We start from the raw sequence: 17,566 nt of genomic DNA, 5'->3' as shown, positions 1-17,566 counted from the left end.
ATTACCACCACCCACTGCACACACCCAAAGGGAAGGGAGGAGACTCCAGCCGCTGCCTCCCGCACTTTTCATTTCCCTGACTGCCGGAACAGCGCGCGCGCCACCCCCACCGTCTTCCCCGCCAGAACCCCGCGACAGACACAGGAACCGGCTCTGGGGCGGGGGCGGCCGAGCCCAGGGTTTTCCAGGCGCGCTCTCCCGAGCAATCCGAGCGGGGGAGGGAAGCAGGAGACGCTGAGAGAAGCCGGAGGGGAGAGGGTGGCCCCGGCCCCGCTTTCCTGGCCCGAAGGAAGGGTTAGGGAGGGTGCCAAACGACCGGCAGTCAGAGTTAGGGCTGGGGAAGGGAAAGGGACACCACGGAGGCAGTCGGCTGGCTGGGGTGCCCGAGTGAGAGACCAGGCCCCGGGGATCTGAGCCACCGAAGCATCTTGCTGATTGTTGTTGGGACCAGGATGTCCCCACAGGGCGGCCCGGAGATGTCCGGAGCCGGGCGGCGGGGGAGGGGAGACCCTTCCGGGAGATACCTCCAGCATCCAGTACGCCAGCATCTTCCGCATGTGCGGCTTGATCTCCCTCTGCACACACTGGAAGTAGGAGGCGCGGGGCACGTAGCGCTCCTCCAGGCGGAGCAAGCTCTGCAGGACACGCTGGTCCCCCAGCAGTCGCGGGTCCGGCCCGGCCCGGGGCGCGTGCCGGGTGCCCTCGCAGCACAGCAGCTCCATACTCGGGCAGCGCACGGGCGGGCGGGAGCTGGGGCTCGCGAGCCAGAACGCAGGCGGCGGTCGGGACTGCGCGGGGCGCGGGTCTGGTGCTGGCGCTGGCACTGCGCGGCCGAGCCCCAGCCCGCCCGCGCCGGCGCGCGCGCCGCTTCCCTGACAGGCGCCCCGCCCCTCGCGACGATGTAGCAACCGTGGAATGCGAGCGTCTCAACGCGCAAGGGGCGGGGCCGCCGGAGCCCCAGACGGAAAGGGCTGGCTGGCCGCCCCCTCCCCCCGGGCGGCCGCATTGGTCCGCGGGGCGCGGGCCGGCCGGCTTCCGGGCGCTCCCGGCCCTTCTGACCACCCGCTGGAGAGAAGCTCCTTGGAGGTGGGCCTCTTCCCCTCCGACGAGCCCTCCCCTTTTGCTTCTCAGACGCTAGCCTCCCGGGAAAGAACTTTTTTCCAAAGGTTATTCATTCATTCGACAAACCCTACTGCACCCGCTGATTGCTCTGGGCAATATGAATGATAATCGACTGGGCACTTCGTAGTGCACAACGACCTAAGCACTTAACGTGTAGCAACTTATTAACTCCTCGCGAAAACTCTCAGGTGTTAAACTGATTTCGCAGATGAGGAAACTGAAGCACAGCGCGGGTAACAATCATAGTTAGCCTGTGGCAGAGCCAGGACCTGGAAGCTGAAGTCTGGCTCCAGAATCTGTGCTCTACACCACTGCTACTTAAACTGCGATTCCCCAGACCAACAAAAAACGGCACTCCCCGAGAGCTGGTTAGAAGTGGCCCACCGAGACCAGCCGGATCAAAATCTGCATTTCAACAAGATCCCTGGTGATCCCCGTGCACATTAAAGTATGAGAAGGGCCGGTCTAAATCTGCGTATTACACAAATACAACCGGGCGGAAAGGCCAAGGATTCAAGGCCTCACCTTGTCATTCAGTTGGCTGTGTGGCCTTGGACAAGCCCCGAAGTAGGCCTTAGTTTCTGTTTGAGGAAAACGTGGGCGGAGAAACTAGATCCTCTGAGAAGGAGTTTCTAGCTCAGACTATAAACCTACTTCCCAAACTTTGGGTTACTTTGCAGTTTCCCCAAAGCTGGATTCTACATGACCAAGAGGCAGACCACAGGCCTCTAGTAAGGCTTCAAATGGGAGGAGGGAGGAGGCCTTGGCGATCCCTGCCTCTCCTGGGGCCCTCCCGAGGAAGGAGCCACAGAAGTGACTTGTTAAGAGACAGGACACTGTTACAGCAAGTTCTACGCTAAACATTCTCTCAGTGAGTTGTTCCGTTTTATAGAATACGTTTTACCGTCATTTTCATATCATGGAAATGTTCATTTACATTCTAGAAAACTTCGACAATATGGATAAGACACACAATAAAGGAAATAACAGCTACCTACAATTTCTCCAGAGAGAACCCCTTAAAATGTCAATGTTTATTTTTTCTACAATTGTTCTGTGAATGAACACATATTTTTAGGAATAAGATCATTGTAAGCTGTTTTGTAAGCTGGCTTTTCACCCCACTAAAAATAATACTGTTAGGACTTTTCCATGTCATTAAATAGTCTATGTATTTTTTCTTAATTTTTAAAAATTTTATTTATTTTAGAGAGAAAGGGAGCATGCAAGCAGGGGAGAGAGGCAGAGAGAGAGAGAGAGAGAGAGACAGACAGACAGACAGAGAGAGAGAGAATCTCAAACAGGCTCCAGGCTCAGTGTGGAGCCCTTCTCAAGGCTCAATCCCACAACCCTGTGATCATGACCTGGGCCAAAATCAAGAATAGGGCACTCAATGACTGAGCCACCCAGGAGCCCCTAAATAGTGTATACATTTTTAATGGCTATGTAGTATGCCACTGGTGAATGTATCATAATGCATTTTACCAAAGCTGAATTATTGGAAATCTAACGTGTTTCTAGTTCTTCCCTATTAAAAACAATACAGTAAAATGCTTTTGTGGTAGTATCTTTGTGCATACTCATGATTGTTTCTAGAAGTGAATTAATTTCTAGAAGTGGAATTTCTCAATGTAAGGTTATGAAACATTCCAAGGCTTTTGATACAGTTCTTATTACCAAATTTTCCTGCTAAAAGGCTGAGCCAATCTAATGAACAAACATTAGAAAACTTGAAGAAAAAACGAACACTACCAGCTGGAGAGATGAAAATGGCATATTAACAATTACATATATTTTTAATTCAAGAACCCTTGTTGTATCAACATGTATCTGTGCCATGTGCCTTGTGTGATCTTGTAAGTCCTTTACTCCTGTCTTCAAAAACACAAACATGCAGTTTCTTCAGCTACTTATTCATTGCAATGCACTCTTTCATTAAAGAGAACAATACATTTAAAATTAAAAAGATTAGGTATGAAGTTATGGAAGGAACAAAGATGTTGAAGTGTAAGAAGCTTTTAGGGTGCAGGAGAACTAAAAACTTATAGCTTTTGAAATAAGTACAGAACCAGAAACTAGATCTGTCCTGAAGGAAGGTGTTTCTTTACTTTTAGAATTACTGAGTAGGACTATTGAGATAAGAAAACTGTACCTTTGATAAGACAGCAAATCACCATTATTTTTTATCTTAAAATTTTTTCCAGTTTTATTGAGATACAATCGACATATATATCAGTTATATTAATTTAAGGTATACAACCTAGGGATTTGATATATGTAAATGTTGCAAAATGACTACCACAATAAATTTAGTTAACATCTGTCTCCTCACATAGTTACATTTTTTCCTTCCGATGAGAACTTTTAAGATCTGCTCTCTTAGCAACTTGCAAATACACAATATTGTTAACTATAGTCACCATGTTGTGCATTACATCTCCAGAACTCATCTACCTTATAATTAAAAGTCTGGACCTTTTGATCACCTTTTGCCACTTCCCTCAGCCCCCCAAACCTCCCCACTCCCTGCCTCTGACAACCAACAATCTGTTCTCTGTGTCTGAATTTGGTTTTCTTAGATTCCACATACAAATGAGATCATATAAAAAAAAAAAATGAGGTCATATAGTACTTATCTTTCTTTGTCTGTCTTATTTCATTTAATGTAATGCCCTCAAGGTCTGTCAATGTTGTTGTAAATGGCAGGATTTTTTTTTATGGCTGAATGATCTTTCATTATATATATTATACACACACACACACACACACACATACACATACATATGCCACATGTTCTTTATGGAGAAAAACTGGAAAGATAAAAAGCGGAATATCAGTAAGAATATTGACTATTATTAGACATTTACATTTCTTATGTAAATTACCTATTTATATCCTTTGCCCATTCTTTTATAGGAATTGTTTTTATTGATTTATAAGTGCTCGTTACATTGAAAGGACACTAACCCCTTTTCATATTTTTTCTTTATCATATATTTTGCAAAATTTTTTTTGGTTCATCATTTGCCTTTTATTTTTGGTTCATGGTAGATTTCTTTTTTCTGTTTCTTTGTTGTACAAATAGGTTTTTATTTTATATAGCCTTATCTATTGATATTTTCTATAATGACTTATGCCTTTGAATCATGCTTTGCCCATCTTAATATTATAGAAGCATTACAAGAAAGCATAGGAAATAGTTATAGGTGAATTTTTTTTTTTTTTTTTATCACCCAGGGAACTTGTTGAAAATGCAGTTTTCTGGGCCTGGCCTCAGGGCTTTTCATTCTTCAAGTCTGTAATGAGGCCCCCAAAATCTGCATTTCCAAGAGTACATACTATAAAGTTGGGTTGTTGGGGTTTTTTGTTTGTTTGTTTTATTTGAGAGAGACCCCGCAGGTGCACAAGCCTGCAAGCAGGGGAGGAGCAGGGGAGGGGGGAGAATCCCAAGCCGACTCCAAGCTGTCAGCACAGAGCCTGCAACACACAGCCCAACACGGGACTCAACCTCAGGAACCACTGAGATCATGACCTGAGGTGAAATCAAGAGTCGCACACTTAACCCACTGAGCCACCCAGGTGCTCCAGGTTTTTTATAATGTGTAAATTGTTACCTACATTTATTCATGATATCTTATTAAGTGGGGCTGTTGCCTTACTTTTCCCAAATTATCACCCAAATGTCCATGACACTGATTTAACAATCAGTTCTTTCTTTATCACTCACTTCTCTGCTCTAAGCACCCCTTGGCCTGGTCCTTGCACTTCACAGTATGCCTTATTTGGGACATTCAGGGTCAAAAAACTTGACTGGGAATTGGCCCTCAGAGTTCCTTCACCTTTCATCTAAGGAAATTCACCTGGTCTTTACCCCAATATCAAGCACAAAAGTGCTTAAGAAAAACACCAAAAGCTCATTTAGTCTGAAATAACCATGGTCCTTCTAAGAGAACTTGTCTTCAACTACAGCGAGAGGTATGTAAGTTAGCACAGAAAATTCCAGTTAGACAATATGAGAAAGGAAACAATCTTCTTCTATGCAGACCTCTACAAACACGACCGGACCTCTCACTGCCCTCCTTATCTCTTCAAACCCCCTTCTACCACTGGTCAGCCCATTTATGCTCTCTGCTCCATTTATTTAGTCATCCTTTCAGCCCCAACTAGGGTCCACCCTCTCCCAAGAAACCTTCCTAGAACAATCCAACTACAGGAACCAATCCTCTGGCCTCCAAACTTCTGTGGATCCAACTGTACATGCCCTAAAACTAAACATTTGGCTGGCTGGTTCTGGATCTGCTCTCTGTCCCTCTCCAGAGTGTAGCTCCTAGAAAGGGAAAGAGAATCCATATGTATTGAGAGCCAACAATGTGGCAGGCACCGAGCAGGGTGTTTATCATCCACCATCTCACCCTCTAAGAATTGTTTTGGGGATGGGAAAACTGACGTACCAATGGAATTAAATAACGTACTGAAGGTCCGCTTAGCTCCCCCTAAACCATACACTTTTTAACTGTATGCTGCCTCTTCTTAAGGAGGGGACTGTGTCCTTTATGTGTGTCCCTTCTACGAGACCCAGCACTGGGCTGTGACCACCAGCAATAATATCAGTCTTTGGGGCACCTGGGTGGCTCAGTCAGTTAAGTGTCTGACTTTGGCTCAGGTCATGATCTCACAGTTCGTGAGTTCGAGCCCCAGGTCCGGCTCTGGGCTGACAGCTCAGAGCCTGGAGCCGGCTTCGGATTCTGAGTCTCCCTCTCTCTCTGCCCCTCTCCCACTCACACTCTGTCTCTCAAAAATAAATAAACATTAAAATAATAATATCAGTCCTTTATGGAGAGCTCACTGTGTCCTGGGTACCTGGGTACAATACCTGCAGGGACAATACCTGGGTACCCAATAGGTATTCAATGTTCCCCATCAACGTTATGAGAAGTATATGATTATTTTCCCCCATTTTACATAAAAGGAAACTAATACTCAGGGCAGCTAAATAATTTGCCCAAGTTCACACAGGACGTCAGTGGCAGGAGCAGGATTCAACCCAGGCAGTCTGCAGAGTCCCTGCTCTTCACTGATTCCTTCTTCTGCCTCTCGTGCTAGTCCGAGAGGGTGTGTTGATTTACGAGTTGTTGATTTACTGAGGAAGAGGCACACAGAGACTGCCCGTCCAGGAAGGTAAGGGTGTGAACTTGTACCCTGGGAAAGGGAGCTCCTGGCGAGCAGGGCATTTTGAGGGATACCTCGGCCTCGCCCCTGGCCGGGACTGCCATGCCCAGAGCTGAGTCATCCTGAACCTCCAGGGCCCAGGAGCCAGTCAGTGACAAGCCGGCTGTCCTCTAAAGGGGCAGGTGAGCACTAGATCAGAGCGGTTCCTGGAATGTTGGCTGATCTGCCTGGGCACTTCAACAACCACCTCTACCTCAAAGGAATAGGGGCTCCCCTTGTTTTTTGTAAGGAAAAAAAAAAAAAAACAAAACACGACATAGCAATGACCAGGGCCAATATGGGAGGAGTTTCTGCCCAGGTGCACTCAATCAGAAAAAGTTACTCAATGAAACGGCCAGTTAGAGGAGGGGTGGGAATGGAATGTCACAGGCCAGATGAAAAGCCCCAAGAAGGAAGCATTACAATGCTCTCTTCCTCCTCTTCTTCTCCCACTCCTCCTCCCCTTTGTCACTGAAATGTCCCCATCTGGGAACTGAGGGGGTGAACAAAGTGATGGGTGAGGCCCAGCTCCCCCCCACCCCCCACCAACCCGGCCTGTCTCTGGTCTCCAGGCTGGGGCTCGGTTACCTTCAGACCCATTCAGAGGACAGGTAGAGGCAAGGCAGGCTTGGGGGAGGGGAAGGCTCTGGAGTCAGGCTGCTGGAGTTCAAAGCCTCATGACTCTGAGGGAGTTACTGGAACCGCTCTTTTTCTGTTTCCTCTTTTGTCTGATGAGGATAATGCTCTTATGGCATGGTGAGATTCTGAGGACGAAACATCTCACACTGCCTGGCACACAGCGAGCCCTCAAAAGCAGTAGTTTCTGTTGTCGTTGTTTTGGCCTCTCTCCAGGAGCACCCTTTCCGCTATGGACATGCACCCAGAACCCCTCAGAGAAAAGCAAAAGTCTGAGCGGCAGAAGCCCTCCTCCTTCCCGGTATGGAAGCTGTAGCAAACGTCTATGACCCAGCTCGTGATGTGAAGCGTATGGCCAGGAGCGGGTGGTAAATACTGCAGGGCCCGGCCTGGGGCCACGCTGCTCGGCACTCCCTCTATACCACCTATCCGTGCCTCAGTTTCCTTTTCTGAAAATGAGGATAATAGTAGCACCTCCCCTACAGAGCAGCTGTGAGGCTGAAAACAGGCTCTTATGTGTAAAACACATAGAACAGTGCCTGATATGGTGAGCCATTAAAAAAGTTAATTGGGACTGTGGCACTTAAAGACACAAACTTCTTTTTTTTTTTTTAATTTTTTTTTAACGTTTATTTATTTTTGAGACAGAGAGAGACAGAGCATGAATGAGGGAGGGTCAGAGAGAGGGAGACACAGAATCCGAAACAGGCTCCAGGCTCCGAGCGGTCAGCACAGAGCCCGACACGGGGCTCGAACTCACGGATGGCGAGATCATGACCTGAGCCGAAGTCGGCCGCTTAACCGACTGAGCCACCCAGGTGCCCCAAAGGCACAAACTTCTTTACCCATATGGACTATTTATGATAATAAATGTAATACAACGCATGTGGAGGCAGCTAGAAAATAAAACATGCCAGGGATTTCTATAGCAGTGGTGAAGATCTGGCAAATTCTTTGCCTCAGAAAGGGTGAAGAAGACAGTGTTCCAGTCAATGAAACAATCTAGTATACTAAACACGGTCTCAGGGGCCAGGGAGGGGAAAAAATAAAAAAAATAAGATAAGGGCACCTGGTGGTTCAGTCGGTTAAGCGTCCGACTTTGGCTCAGGTGTCATGATCCCACACTCCTGAATTCAAGACCTGTGTCAGGTTCACTGACAGCTCCTAGCCTGAAGCCTGCTTGGGATTCTGTCTCCCTCTCTCTCTCTCTCTCTCTCAATCTCTCCCAAAAATAAATAAGCATTTAAAAATAAATAAATAACAAAAAAATAAATAAAATAAAATAAAATAAAATTTGAGACCTAATTACAAACATCATGACTCCTCATCCCTAAATATTTCAGCCTGGATCTCCTAAGAACGCAACAGTCTTCCACATGACCACACTAACACTATACCATAAACAATCTATATACAAAGTTTACACTAACTTTGTATATACTAACACAATACCATAAACAATACCATAGTGTAAATACCATTTACACTAACACAATACCATAAACAATCTATATACAAAGTTCCCCAGTTGTTCTTACTAATATTCTTTTGTAGCGTTTTTCCTTCTCAACCCAAGATCCCATCAAGGATCATGTTCGCATTGTTACCCTAAATCTTTTTTTTTTTTTCCTTTGAGACAGAGAGCACAAGCAGGGGAGGGGCAGAGAAAGAAAGGGACAGAGAGGCAGGCCCTGTGCTGACAGCAGACAGCCTGATGCGGAGCCCGAACTCACAAACCATAAGATCATGACCTGAGCTGAGGTCAGACGCTTAACCAACTGAGCCACTCAGGTGCACAGGTTACCCTAACTTTTCTATCTCTTTTACTCTAGAACAGTCTCTGACACTTTTTTTTTAATGTTTACTTTTTTATTTTGAGGGAGAGAGTGCGAGCAGGAGAGAAGCAGAGAGAGAGAGGGAGAGAGAGAATCCCAAGTAGGCTCCACACTGTCAGAGCAATCTCACGACCCACGAGATCGCGACCCGAGCTGAAGCCAAGAGTCTGACACTTAACCAACTGAGCCACCCAGGTGCCCCACCAAACTGAACATAATTTTGTTTTTCCTTAAAGGATTCAGGAGATACTTCAGGGTACATACAGTATTTCAGGTCACAATTTTGAGCACCTGATGTACAATATTTCAAATTGGTAATCTTCAGAAGTATTTGTCCATTCCTCAGTAAAAACTGAGCATATCATTCCTACGTAGAATAATTTATAAATAATGCCCATACCTGCTACTCTAATATATCATGCACATTATAGAACATACTAAGACATTTTAGGGGCACCTGGGTGGCTCAGTCCTTTAAGCAAATGACTTCAGCTCAGGTCATGATCTCATGTTTCATGAGTTCAAGCCCCACGTTGGGCTCTGTGCTAACAGCAGCCTGGAGCCTGCTTCTGTTTCCCTCTCTCTGCCCCTCTCCTGCTTGTGCTCTGTCTCTGTCTCTCTCTCTCTCAAAAATAAACATTAAAAAAAAGAAGAGGGGCACCTGGGTGGCTCAGTCAGTTAAGCGTCCAACTTCGGCTCAGGTCATGATCTCACGGTCCGTGAGTTCAAGCCCTGTGTCGGGCTCTGTGCTGACAACTCAGAGCCTGGAGCCTGCTTCGGATTCTGTGTCTCCCTCTTTCTCTGACCCTCCCCGGTTCATGCTCTGTCTCAAAAATAAATAAAAACGTTAAAAAAAATTTTTTTTAACCCAAAAAACAAAAAAACCACACAAAATCTCAACACAGCACTTGCGGGCATCATTACCAATCAGAGAAATCAGAGCTGGCATGTGAGGTGACCTGTTCTCTGTTTCTGTTTCACATCGGAGGCTGCCTTCTTGGCTACTCCACGGGGATGTCCAACAGGCACCTTTAAATTCAACTTCTCCAAAACTGAGATCCTAATCTTCCCCCACCAAAAATGCTCCTCCCACAGCCTTCCCCCTATCAGCAAATGGCAACTCCATCCTTCCAAAACAAGGGCCAAAATACTTGGTGTCACCCCAGACGCCTCTCTTTCAAATCCCACATCCGTCCATCAGCAGAACACAGACGCGCTACTTTCAAAGCATCTCTAGAACCACCCTCTTCTCTTCTCCTCTGCTACCTCTCTGGTCCAAATTCAATTCTTCCTTGTCCTTATTGGTCCCCCACATCCATCCCATCACCTATTTCTGGTTGATTCTATGCCCCCAATACATCTCCAATCCCTCCCTTTTTTCTGTTTCCACTGCCACCACTCTGGCATTGTTGCATCAGCTGGATTACTGTGGTATAGCCTCCCAACGGGGGTCCCTAATCTACCCTTACTCCCCCCCCCCCCCACTGCCCTCATCTAGACACACTGATGCCCTAGTGGCTCCCATTTCACTCCTGGTGACTGCCAAAGCCCTCATGGTGCCCTGAAGATCCTACGTGATCTGCTCCCACCCCATTTCCCACCATTCTCTCATGCACTCGGCTATTTTTTTTTAATGTTTCTTTATTTTTGAGAGAGACAGAGCGAGAGAGAGAGAGAGAGAGACAGAGCACGAGCATAGGAGGGGAAGAGAGGGAGACACAGAATCCGAAGCAGGCTCCAGGCTCTCAGCTGTCAGCACAGAGCCCGACGCGGGGCTTGAACTCACAAACCATGAGATCGTGACCTGAGCCAAAGTCAGAGGCTTAACCAACTGAGCCACCCAGGCGCCCCACACTCAGCTATTTCTGGAACAGACACGACATGTCGTCACTAACGTCCTAGATCTGTTTATAGTTTGTCCATTCCCTCACCACCCCACCAGAACAGAATGGCGCCTGATCCATAGATGTCAAAAAAAACCCCAAAAAACAAAAAACAGACAAACCCTCCTTTGAATAAATGAATGAAACAAACTGGATGTAAGAAAAATGCCAACATAAGCCTCACAATAAATGGCAACCTGTTCCAGGTAAAGGAGCTGGTGCGGAGGGGTGAGGCTGGGCACAGGGGCGGCACCTGTCGCACCCAAAGCTGGGAGGTAACTAGCTGCTCAGCTCCAGCCTTCGGCCACGCAGTGGTAATGAGTCCTGATGCACATGCCCTTTGTTTTCAAGGCACACATCATGCTCTAGGGATTGGATCTGAGGGGCGGAGGCAGTTTGCAATCTCTAGTGCATAAATTGCTTGTGAAAAGAAAGCTCAGGTACTAGCCTGAACCTGTTTAGTCTCTCCTTATCATAAAATGAGAACACAGGCTGTATATGTACATATTTGCTTTTTCTCCCTCCTTCTGGCTGTCTGGGATTCTGCATAAATGAAGCTCTCCTGTTCTATTACTCTTGCTGAGGTTCCTGTTCAACAGCGAGGGGTAAGACGAGCATGGGGACCTCAAGTGTGGACGAGTCACCTACAGCAAAACACCTGGCAATGAGAGACCTGTCCTTGGGCTCTCAGCTAGGAAGCAAAGAGGCCAGCATGCTTCATTCGAGGCACCAAATAGTCCTAGCATTGGTTTAGCATCATGATTACGTAAGTGAGCTCTAGAGTTAGGAGGATGCCTGGCTCTGCCGTTTGCCAGCTGTGTGATCTTGGGCAGGCTACTTAACTTCTTTGTGCTAGGCTTCTCATCTGCAAACTGGAGACAGTCATAATGCTTACCTCATAGGGTGGTGGCAAAAATCAATGTGGACAAAATATCTACCACAGCGCCAGGATCATAGTTAGTGCTCGGTGGTGCAATAGCTGTGATCATTAACAATCCCCATATAACAAATGCCTTCCCAGGGTGCCTGGCTGGTGCAGGTGGTGAGCATGTAACTCTAGATCTCAGGGGCATGAGTTCAAGCTCCACATTGGGCATGGAGCCTACTTGAGAAAAAAAAAAAAAAAAAAGCCTTCCCTGCCCCAGGCCTCAGGAAGGCTTTAAGATGTCCTAGAATATGCTGGACATGAGTCATAGATGAGAAGCTTCCATTTGAAGAGTTTCCAATTTAAGCAGATAACTATGAGGATCCTGCATCATGGAGAAATCCTGAGATGTCATTCAGACAGAAGACTTTTTACCTGGGTATTTACAACACCCACCAGGGGCAGGTAGGGTGCTTTACGTGATGGGAAGGGTGGGCTGCACTGGGGGTGGTGGCTGTTGGTGGTGCCAGTCACCTGAGTAACACGAGACGGCCTGTGGTGGGAGAGGCAGGGCTGGAGGAGCTCAGAGAGTAAGTGGGGTGGAAGAAGGGAGAGGCAAGGAGTAGTGTGTCTCAACTGTGGGACAACCACCCGTGGCGCCACCCCACAGAATTTTGGGTAATAATAATAATAATTTATACCTGCTAAGCACTTTCTCTCAGCCAGGCACTGAGCGCTTTACCACATTTGCTCTGTGAGTTATAGGTGCTGGTACTGTCCTCATATGATGGGTGGGAACAGAGAGACACAAAGCAGGTAGATATCACAGGGGCACCTGGCAGGCTCAGTCCCTGAAGCGTGCAACTCTTGATCTCGGGGTTGGGAGTTCAAGCCCCACGTTAGGCATAGAGACCATTAAGAAAAAAAAGCACATTTAGAAGTTAGGTATCGCCAACGTCCTACAACTAGCAAATGGCTGGCTGCCTTGGTTTGGGCTCCTGAGCAGTCTCGAAGACAAGGATTCAAGGCAAGTAATTTACCTGGGTGATGGTTCCAGAAAGCACCCAAAAGGGAGCCGGGAAATGAGACAGGAAAGGGAAGGAGGCCGGGGAAGAGTACACGATTGGGTAAGTGTGAGGCACTAGTCTGAGTTCAGAACAAAGCAAAACAACAACGACAAAAACCCTAATTCGTTTAATCCATATAATATCAAAATTTTGAGGTAAAATACTATTACCATCCCATTTTCCAGAGACGTTAAGCAATTACGCAGTGTCCTATAGCTATGGGATTTGGAACCAGGTTTAGCTGCAAACCGCCCCCCCCCCCCACCGCCGCCCCTCTTAACCACTGTGTTGTGATGCCTAGACGGCCACAGCCATCTTGCACTAAGAGAAGGAGCTGACACTTGACAAGGACACATCTACAGGATCAGAATAAATTTCTCTCCCTGAATTGCTGAATTAACCAATGCTGGGACACCCTCCTTCTGGACTTTTTTGTGACATATGAGGTAACAGATTTTCCTTATTGTTCAATTGACTTTCATTCCCCAAGTAAAAGCTCCTTTCTCTACTATCACCCACATGATGGGACAACCTTCAATAGCAAACAGGCAAAGAGTTCTACCAAAACTTCAAGAGAGAAGTGATTTCAATATTACCCAAAGTCTTTCAGAGAATATTAAAAAAAGGGTTCACTTCTCAGTTTATTTTTAGCGTTAACTTTGATTCCAAAACCAAACAAGAACAGTATGGGAAAAGAAAATTACACTCATGAATGCAAAATCCAAAGCAAGATATTAGCAAATGGATTCCCACAATATCTAAAAGGGTACTCTGTTATGATTATGTTGACTTTATGGCCAAAATGCTCAGTTAGGTTATTTTTTTGAATCTACGTAATTTATCACACTAAGGATTAAAGGGTAAAAAAGCAAACAAACAAACAAAAAAACAGCAGATGATCACATCCCAGTAAGAAAAGGACTCTTGGCAAAGGAGCAAAAATGAGAACTTCCTCAGTCTGATAAAGGGGATCTACTAAAACCCTACGGTAAACATCCTGTTTCATAGCGAGACACTGATAGTAAAGCAGGAAAAGTGCCAAACATCCAGGCCAGTGGGAGAACTTCGAGGGCAAAGGCTGGGAAAGACCAAGAAGTACCAGTTCCTCCTCCACGTCCAACCTGTTCAGTCCTTTCCTGAGACTAGCAAAGCCACGTGTTCCCAATGTTCTCATGGTAGACCATCATCTTTCCGCCTCTCTCTCAGTAGGTACATTTTTTTTTTTTTTAACGTTTATTTATTTTTGAGACAGAGAGAGACAGAGCATGAACGGGGGAGGGTCAGAGAGAGAGGGAGACACAGAATCGGAAGCAGGCTCCAGGCTCTGAGCAGTCAGCACAGAGCCCGACTCGGGGCTCGAACTCACAGACCGCGAGATCGTGACCTGAGCCGAAGTCGGACGCTTAACCGACTGAGCCACCCAGGCGCCCCTCAGTAGGTACATTTTTATGAATACCACCATCTTTCTTCTGAGTCCTCAGATTTTAAACTCTAGCGCCATCTTGGATTTCTTTCTTTGGTTTCCTACATCCAATCACTTACCTGGCCCAAAACAAAAACCACTCCTGAAACTAAGATCTCACCCTTCCTACCAGCCTCTGGTGGTCTTTTAGCAAATTTCTCAAAACTCGCCACCAAAGTAAACCCTTTACAGCAGAGAGGAGACAATGAATCTCTCTGAGGAATCTGGTAGCATGATCCAAAATCACCCTCTGCAAACCAGAAATTTATTTAAAGTCTAACATGCTCCCTTAGAAATGTATAGACATTTAGGATTCTGGGGTATAATATACCCATAATTGTTTTAATATAAAAATAATGGTTTAAGTTACTTATGGTTAAGGAAAATTGAACTCTAAGGAAGCCATGTATACAGTAAGGCTGGCAGGAGTTTCAAACCCTCTTTTGAAAGGCTGGGCTTACATGACTATTGCAAAAGTCTCCCTGAGAGCCTCTCCATCTTCACTGCTGCTTCCAGATAGATCCAGATCAATGGCCCAGAGCCATCAGATTAATCTCTCATAGACACTCTTTCATCTCCAGTCCAAGGACCTGCTTATCAGGTCATATTTTAAAGTCAACCAGCCTGGCTTTTAAAATTCTCCTTCAAGAGGCCCCAATTACCCTATCCAATTTTATCTCAGCAAGAGCACTCTGGTCCGCCTCGAGGCCTTATCATCAACCACTGGCATCTTGCCTCTTTCTCCAAATCCAGCTCTAGCTCTAGCCAGGCCTAGCTCCTGGCCCACCAATTCCATGAAGCTTCCAGGGGTGTAGGAGTGAATAGTCAGGAAAATTTAGAGCCAGAAGGATCAGTGATGCTCAAAGAGAAGCTGACTTGCCCAAGGGCACAGAGCCAGTTCAGGGTCCTTTTCAACTATTCCATTGTCTCCTGTGAATAAAACACTGGAAACCCTTGGGGGTAGGCACCACAGCCTTTTATTCCCAAATTTGGTTAGCCTGCTGTAGGAAGTGCTGTGCATAAAGCTGCATGCACTTTGGTTCCTGATTCCCTGTTCAGGCAATTCCCCTGCTCAGAAATGTCTTTCTTCCACCTTTGTCAGCCATTTACACTTGCAAAATCCAGTTTAAGAGTCCTCTCATTGTAGATTATTTACTTTTTCCTTTTAGTTTTTTAAATGTTAATGTTTATTTATTTTTGAGAGAGAAAGAGAGAGAGTGAGAGAGAGAGAGACAGAGCATGAGCGGCGGAAGGGCAGAGCGAGACAGAGACAGAATCCGAAGCAGGCTCCAGGGTCTGAGCTGTCAGCACGGAGCCCGATGTGGGGCTCGAACTCACAAGCGGCGAGATTATGACCTGAGCTGAAGTCACACGCCTAACCCACTGAGCCACCCAGGCACCCCTTTACTTTTTTCCTTTTAAAATTGTCGCTAGTGGAGGGCCTGGGTGGCTCAGTCTGTTAAGCATCGGACTCTTGATTTGGGCTCAGGTCACCATGGGAGCCCTGTGCTGGGCTCTGTGCTGACAGCTAACAGCCTGCTTGGGATTCTCTCTCTGCCCCTCCCCCACGCACGTTCTCCCTCTCTCAAAAAAAAAAAAAAAGAGTATGATTAAATATTTATTAAAAAAATAATAAATAAACAAATAAAATTGTCATTAGTGTTGTTAGCACACTGAGCAAAAAACAAATACACTTTTAGAAGAGAGCCGTACTTCCTCCAAACTCACAAATCTGGGCCAGGTGACTCACTCTATTTTTCTGTTTTTACTTTCCCTCCTGGAGACTGTGTATCATTCATTCTCATTCATTCATTTATTCCACAGATCCTTACTGAGACCCTATGAAGTGCCAAGATACTCTTGGAGCCATAAACAATACAAATATAAGATAGTTCTTTTCTCTTAAAGAGGACACAATCTCCTGGGGGGGAAATAAAATGTCTTTGCTTTCCTTCTTAATAATTACCTTTACTTGATTCTTTCATTGACTCAAATATGGGGGTTTTTGGGGCTTTGACTCATCATGTGGCCAGAAAGTTCCCTGAAATCAGGAATTGAATCTTCTCACTTTTTTTGGTATGAAGGTAGAGTTAAAATATGTTCCAGTTAGTACTGATTGTCCTGGTATAATTATTAGTGGTGTACCCTTTCACTATCAAAAGTGCCCCAGTTTGGAATAACACGTGTTGGTGAGGCTGTGGAAAAACCGGAGCCCTTATAACTGCTGATGGGAATGTAAAAGGATGTGGCCACTTTGGAAAATGGTTTGGTAGTTCCTCAAAATGTTAAACATAGAGTTACCCTACAGGGGCACCTGGGTGGCTAAGTCAGTGGAGCACCTGACTTTGGCTCAGATCGTGATCTTACGGCCCATGGGTTCAAGCCCTGCATCGGGCTCGCTGCTGTCAGCCTGTTAGTGCAGAGCCTGCTTCAGATCCTCTGTCCCCCTCTCTCTGCCCCTCCCCTGCTTGCACTCTCCCAAAAAATAAATATTAAAAAAAAAGAGTTACATATAACTTAGCAATTCAATTCCTAAGTATATATGCATGAAAAATAAAAATATACCTCCACCCCAAAAATTGTATACAAATTTCAGAGCATGATTATGATTCATAATAGCCAAAAAGTGAAAGCAGTCCAAATGTCTATCGATGCAAGAACAAATATAATGAAGATGATGTGGTACGTCCATACAATGGAGTATCACTCAGTCATTCATACAAGAAATGAGGTGTTGATGCACCCTGCAGCCTGAATGAACCTTGAAGCATTATGGTAAGTGAAAGAAGCCAACCACAAAAAAGCACAGTTCATACCATTCCATTTATATGAATTGTTCAGAATAGGCAAATCAATAGAGACAGAAAATAGATTAGTGGTTGTCTAGGGCTGGGGTGGGGGGTGATGGTAATGGGGACTGACTGCTCATGGGAACTGAGTTTCTTTTGGGGGTGATGAAAATGTCCTAAAATTAGATTATGGTGATGACTCCACAACTCTGTAAATATACTAAAAAACTAAAAACTTGTGCACTTTATATAGGTGAATTCTATGGTCTGAAAATTATATTTCACTTAAACCTTTTAAAAAGCATTCCAGTTTGGATAATAAATTATGATCACCTCCTACCCAGGGAGGCCTTACCATCGTGATTGAGACCATAGGAACTTTTGAGTTAGAGAGACCTAGGCCTGAACCTATCACTTACTTGTTGTGTGACCTGGGGGAAATTATCTGATTTTTTCATCTGCAAAACAAGGTAGCCATGCCTACCTCAGAGGATTGTTGTAATGTGAGGTAATGCATGAAAAGTGCTGGGGATCCCCCAACTCCATATGCAAGTTGCTCAGCTCTTAGTAGGTATCTACACTTGCAAAACTCTAACACTGGATGGACGGATGGATGCATGGATGGATGGATGGATGGATGGATGGATGAGTGGATAGGTGGGTAGGTGGATGGATGGATGGATGGATGGATGGGCAGAT

At 45.8% G+C, this 17,566-nt stretch overlaps 1 protein-coding gene across 5 annotated transcripts in view; it reads right to left on the bottom strand.

The window, feature by feature from the left end:
- CCND3 (cyclin D3) overlaps positions 1-17,566 on the bottom strand; it is a 98,300-nt gene that overhangs the window by 6,321 nt on the left and 74,413 nt on the right. The window contains exon 1 of one of the 5 annotated variants that reach the window (XM_019457116.2): positions 525-913. The exons of the other annotated variants lie outside the window; for them this stretch is intronic. Coding sequence (XP_019312661.1) covers positions 525-722 — 198 coding nt within the window. The 5' untranslated portion in view covers positions 723-913. Of the gene's footprint in view, positions 1-524; positions 914-17,566 lie in introns of those variants that run through there. 5 annotated transcript variants of the gene reach the window in all.

The sequence above is a fragment of the Panthera pardus genome, unplaced genomic scaffold (genome assembly GCF_024362965.1).
Source record: "Panthera pardus isolate Hobbes unplaced genomic scaffold, ASM2436296v1 HiC_scaffold_17, whole genome shotgun sequence".
Classification (NCBI taxonomy): Eukaryota; Metazoa; Chordata; class Mammalia; order Carnivora; family Felidae; genus Panthera; species Panthera pardus.
Note: the sequence above shows the minus strand (reverse complement) of the source record. Positions and strands in the feature narration are given on the sequence as shown.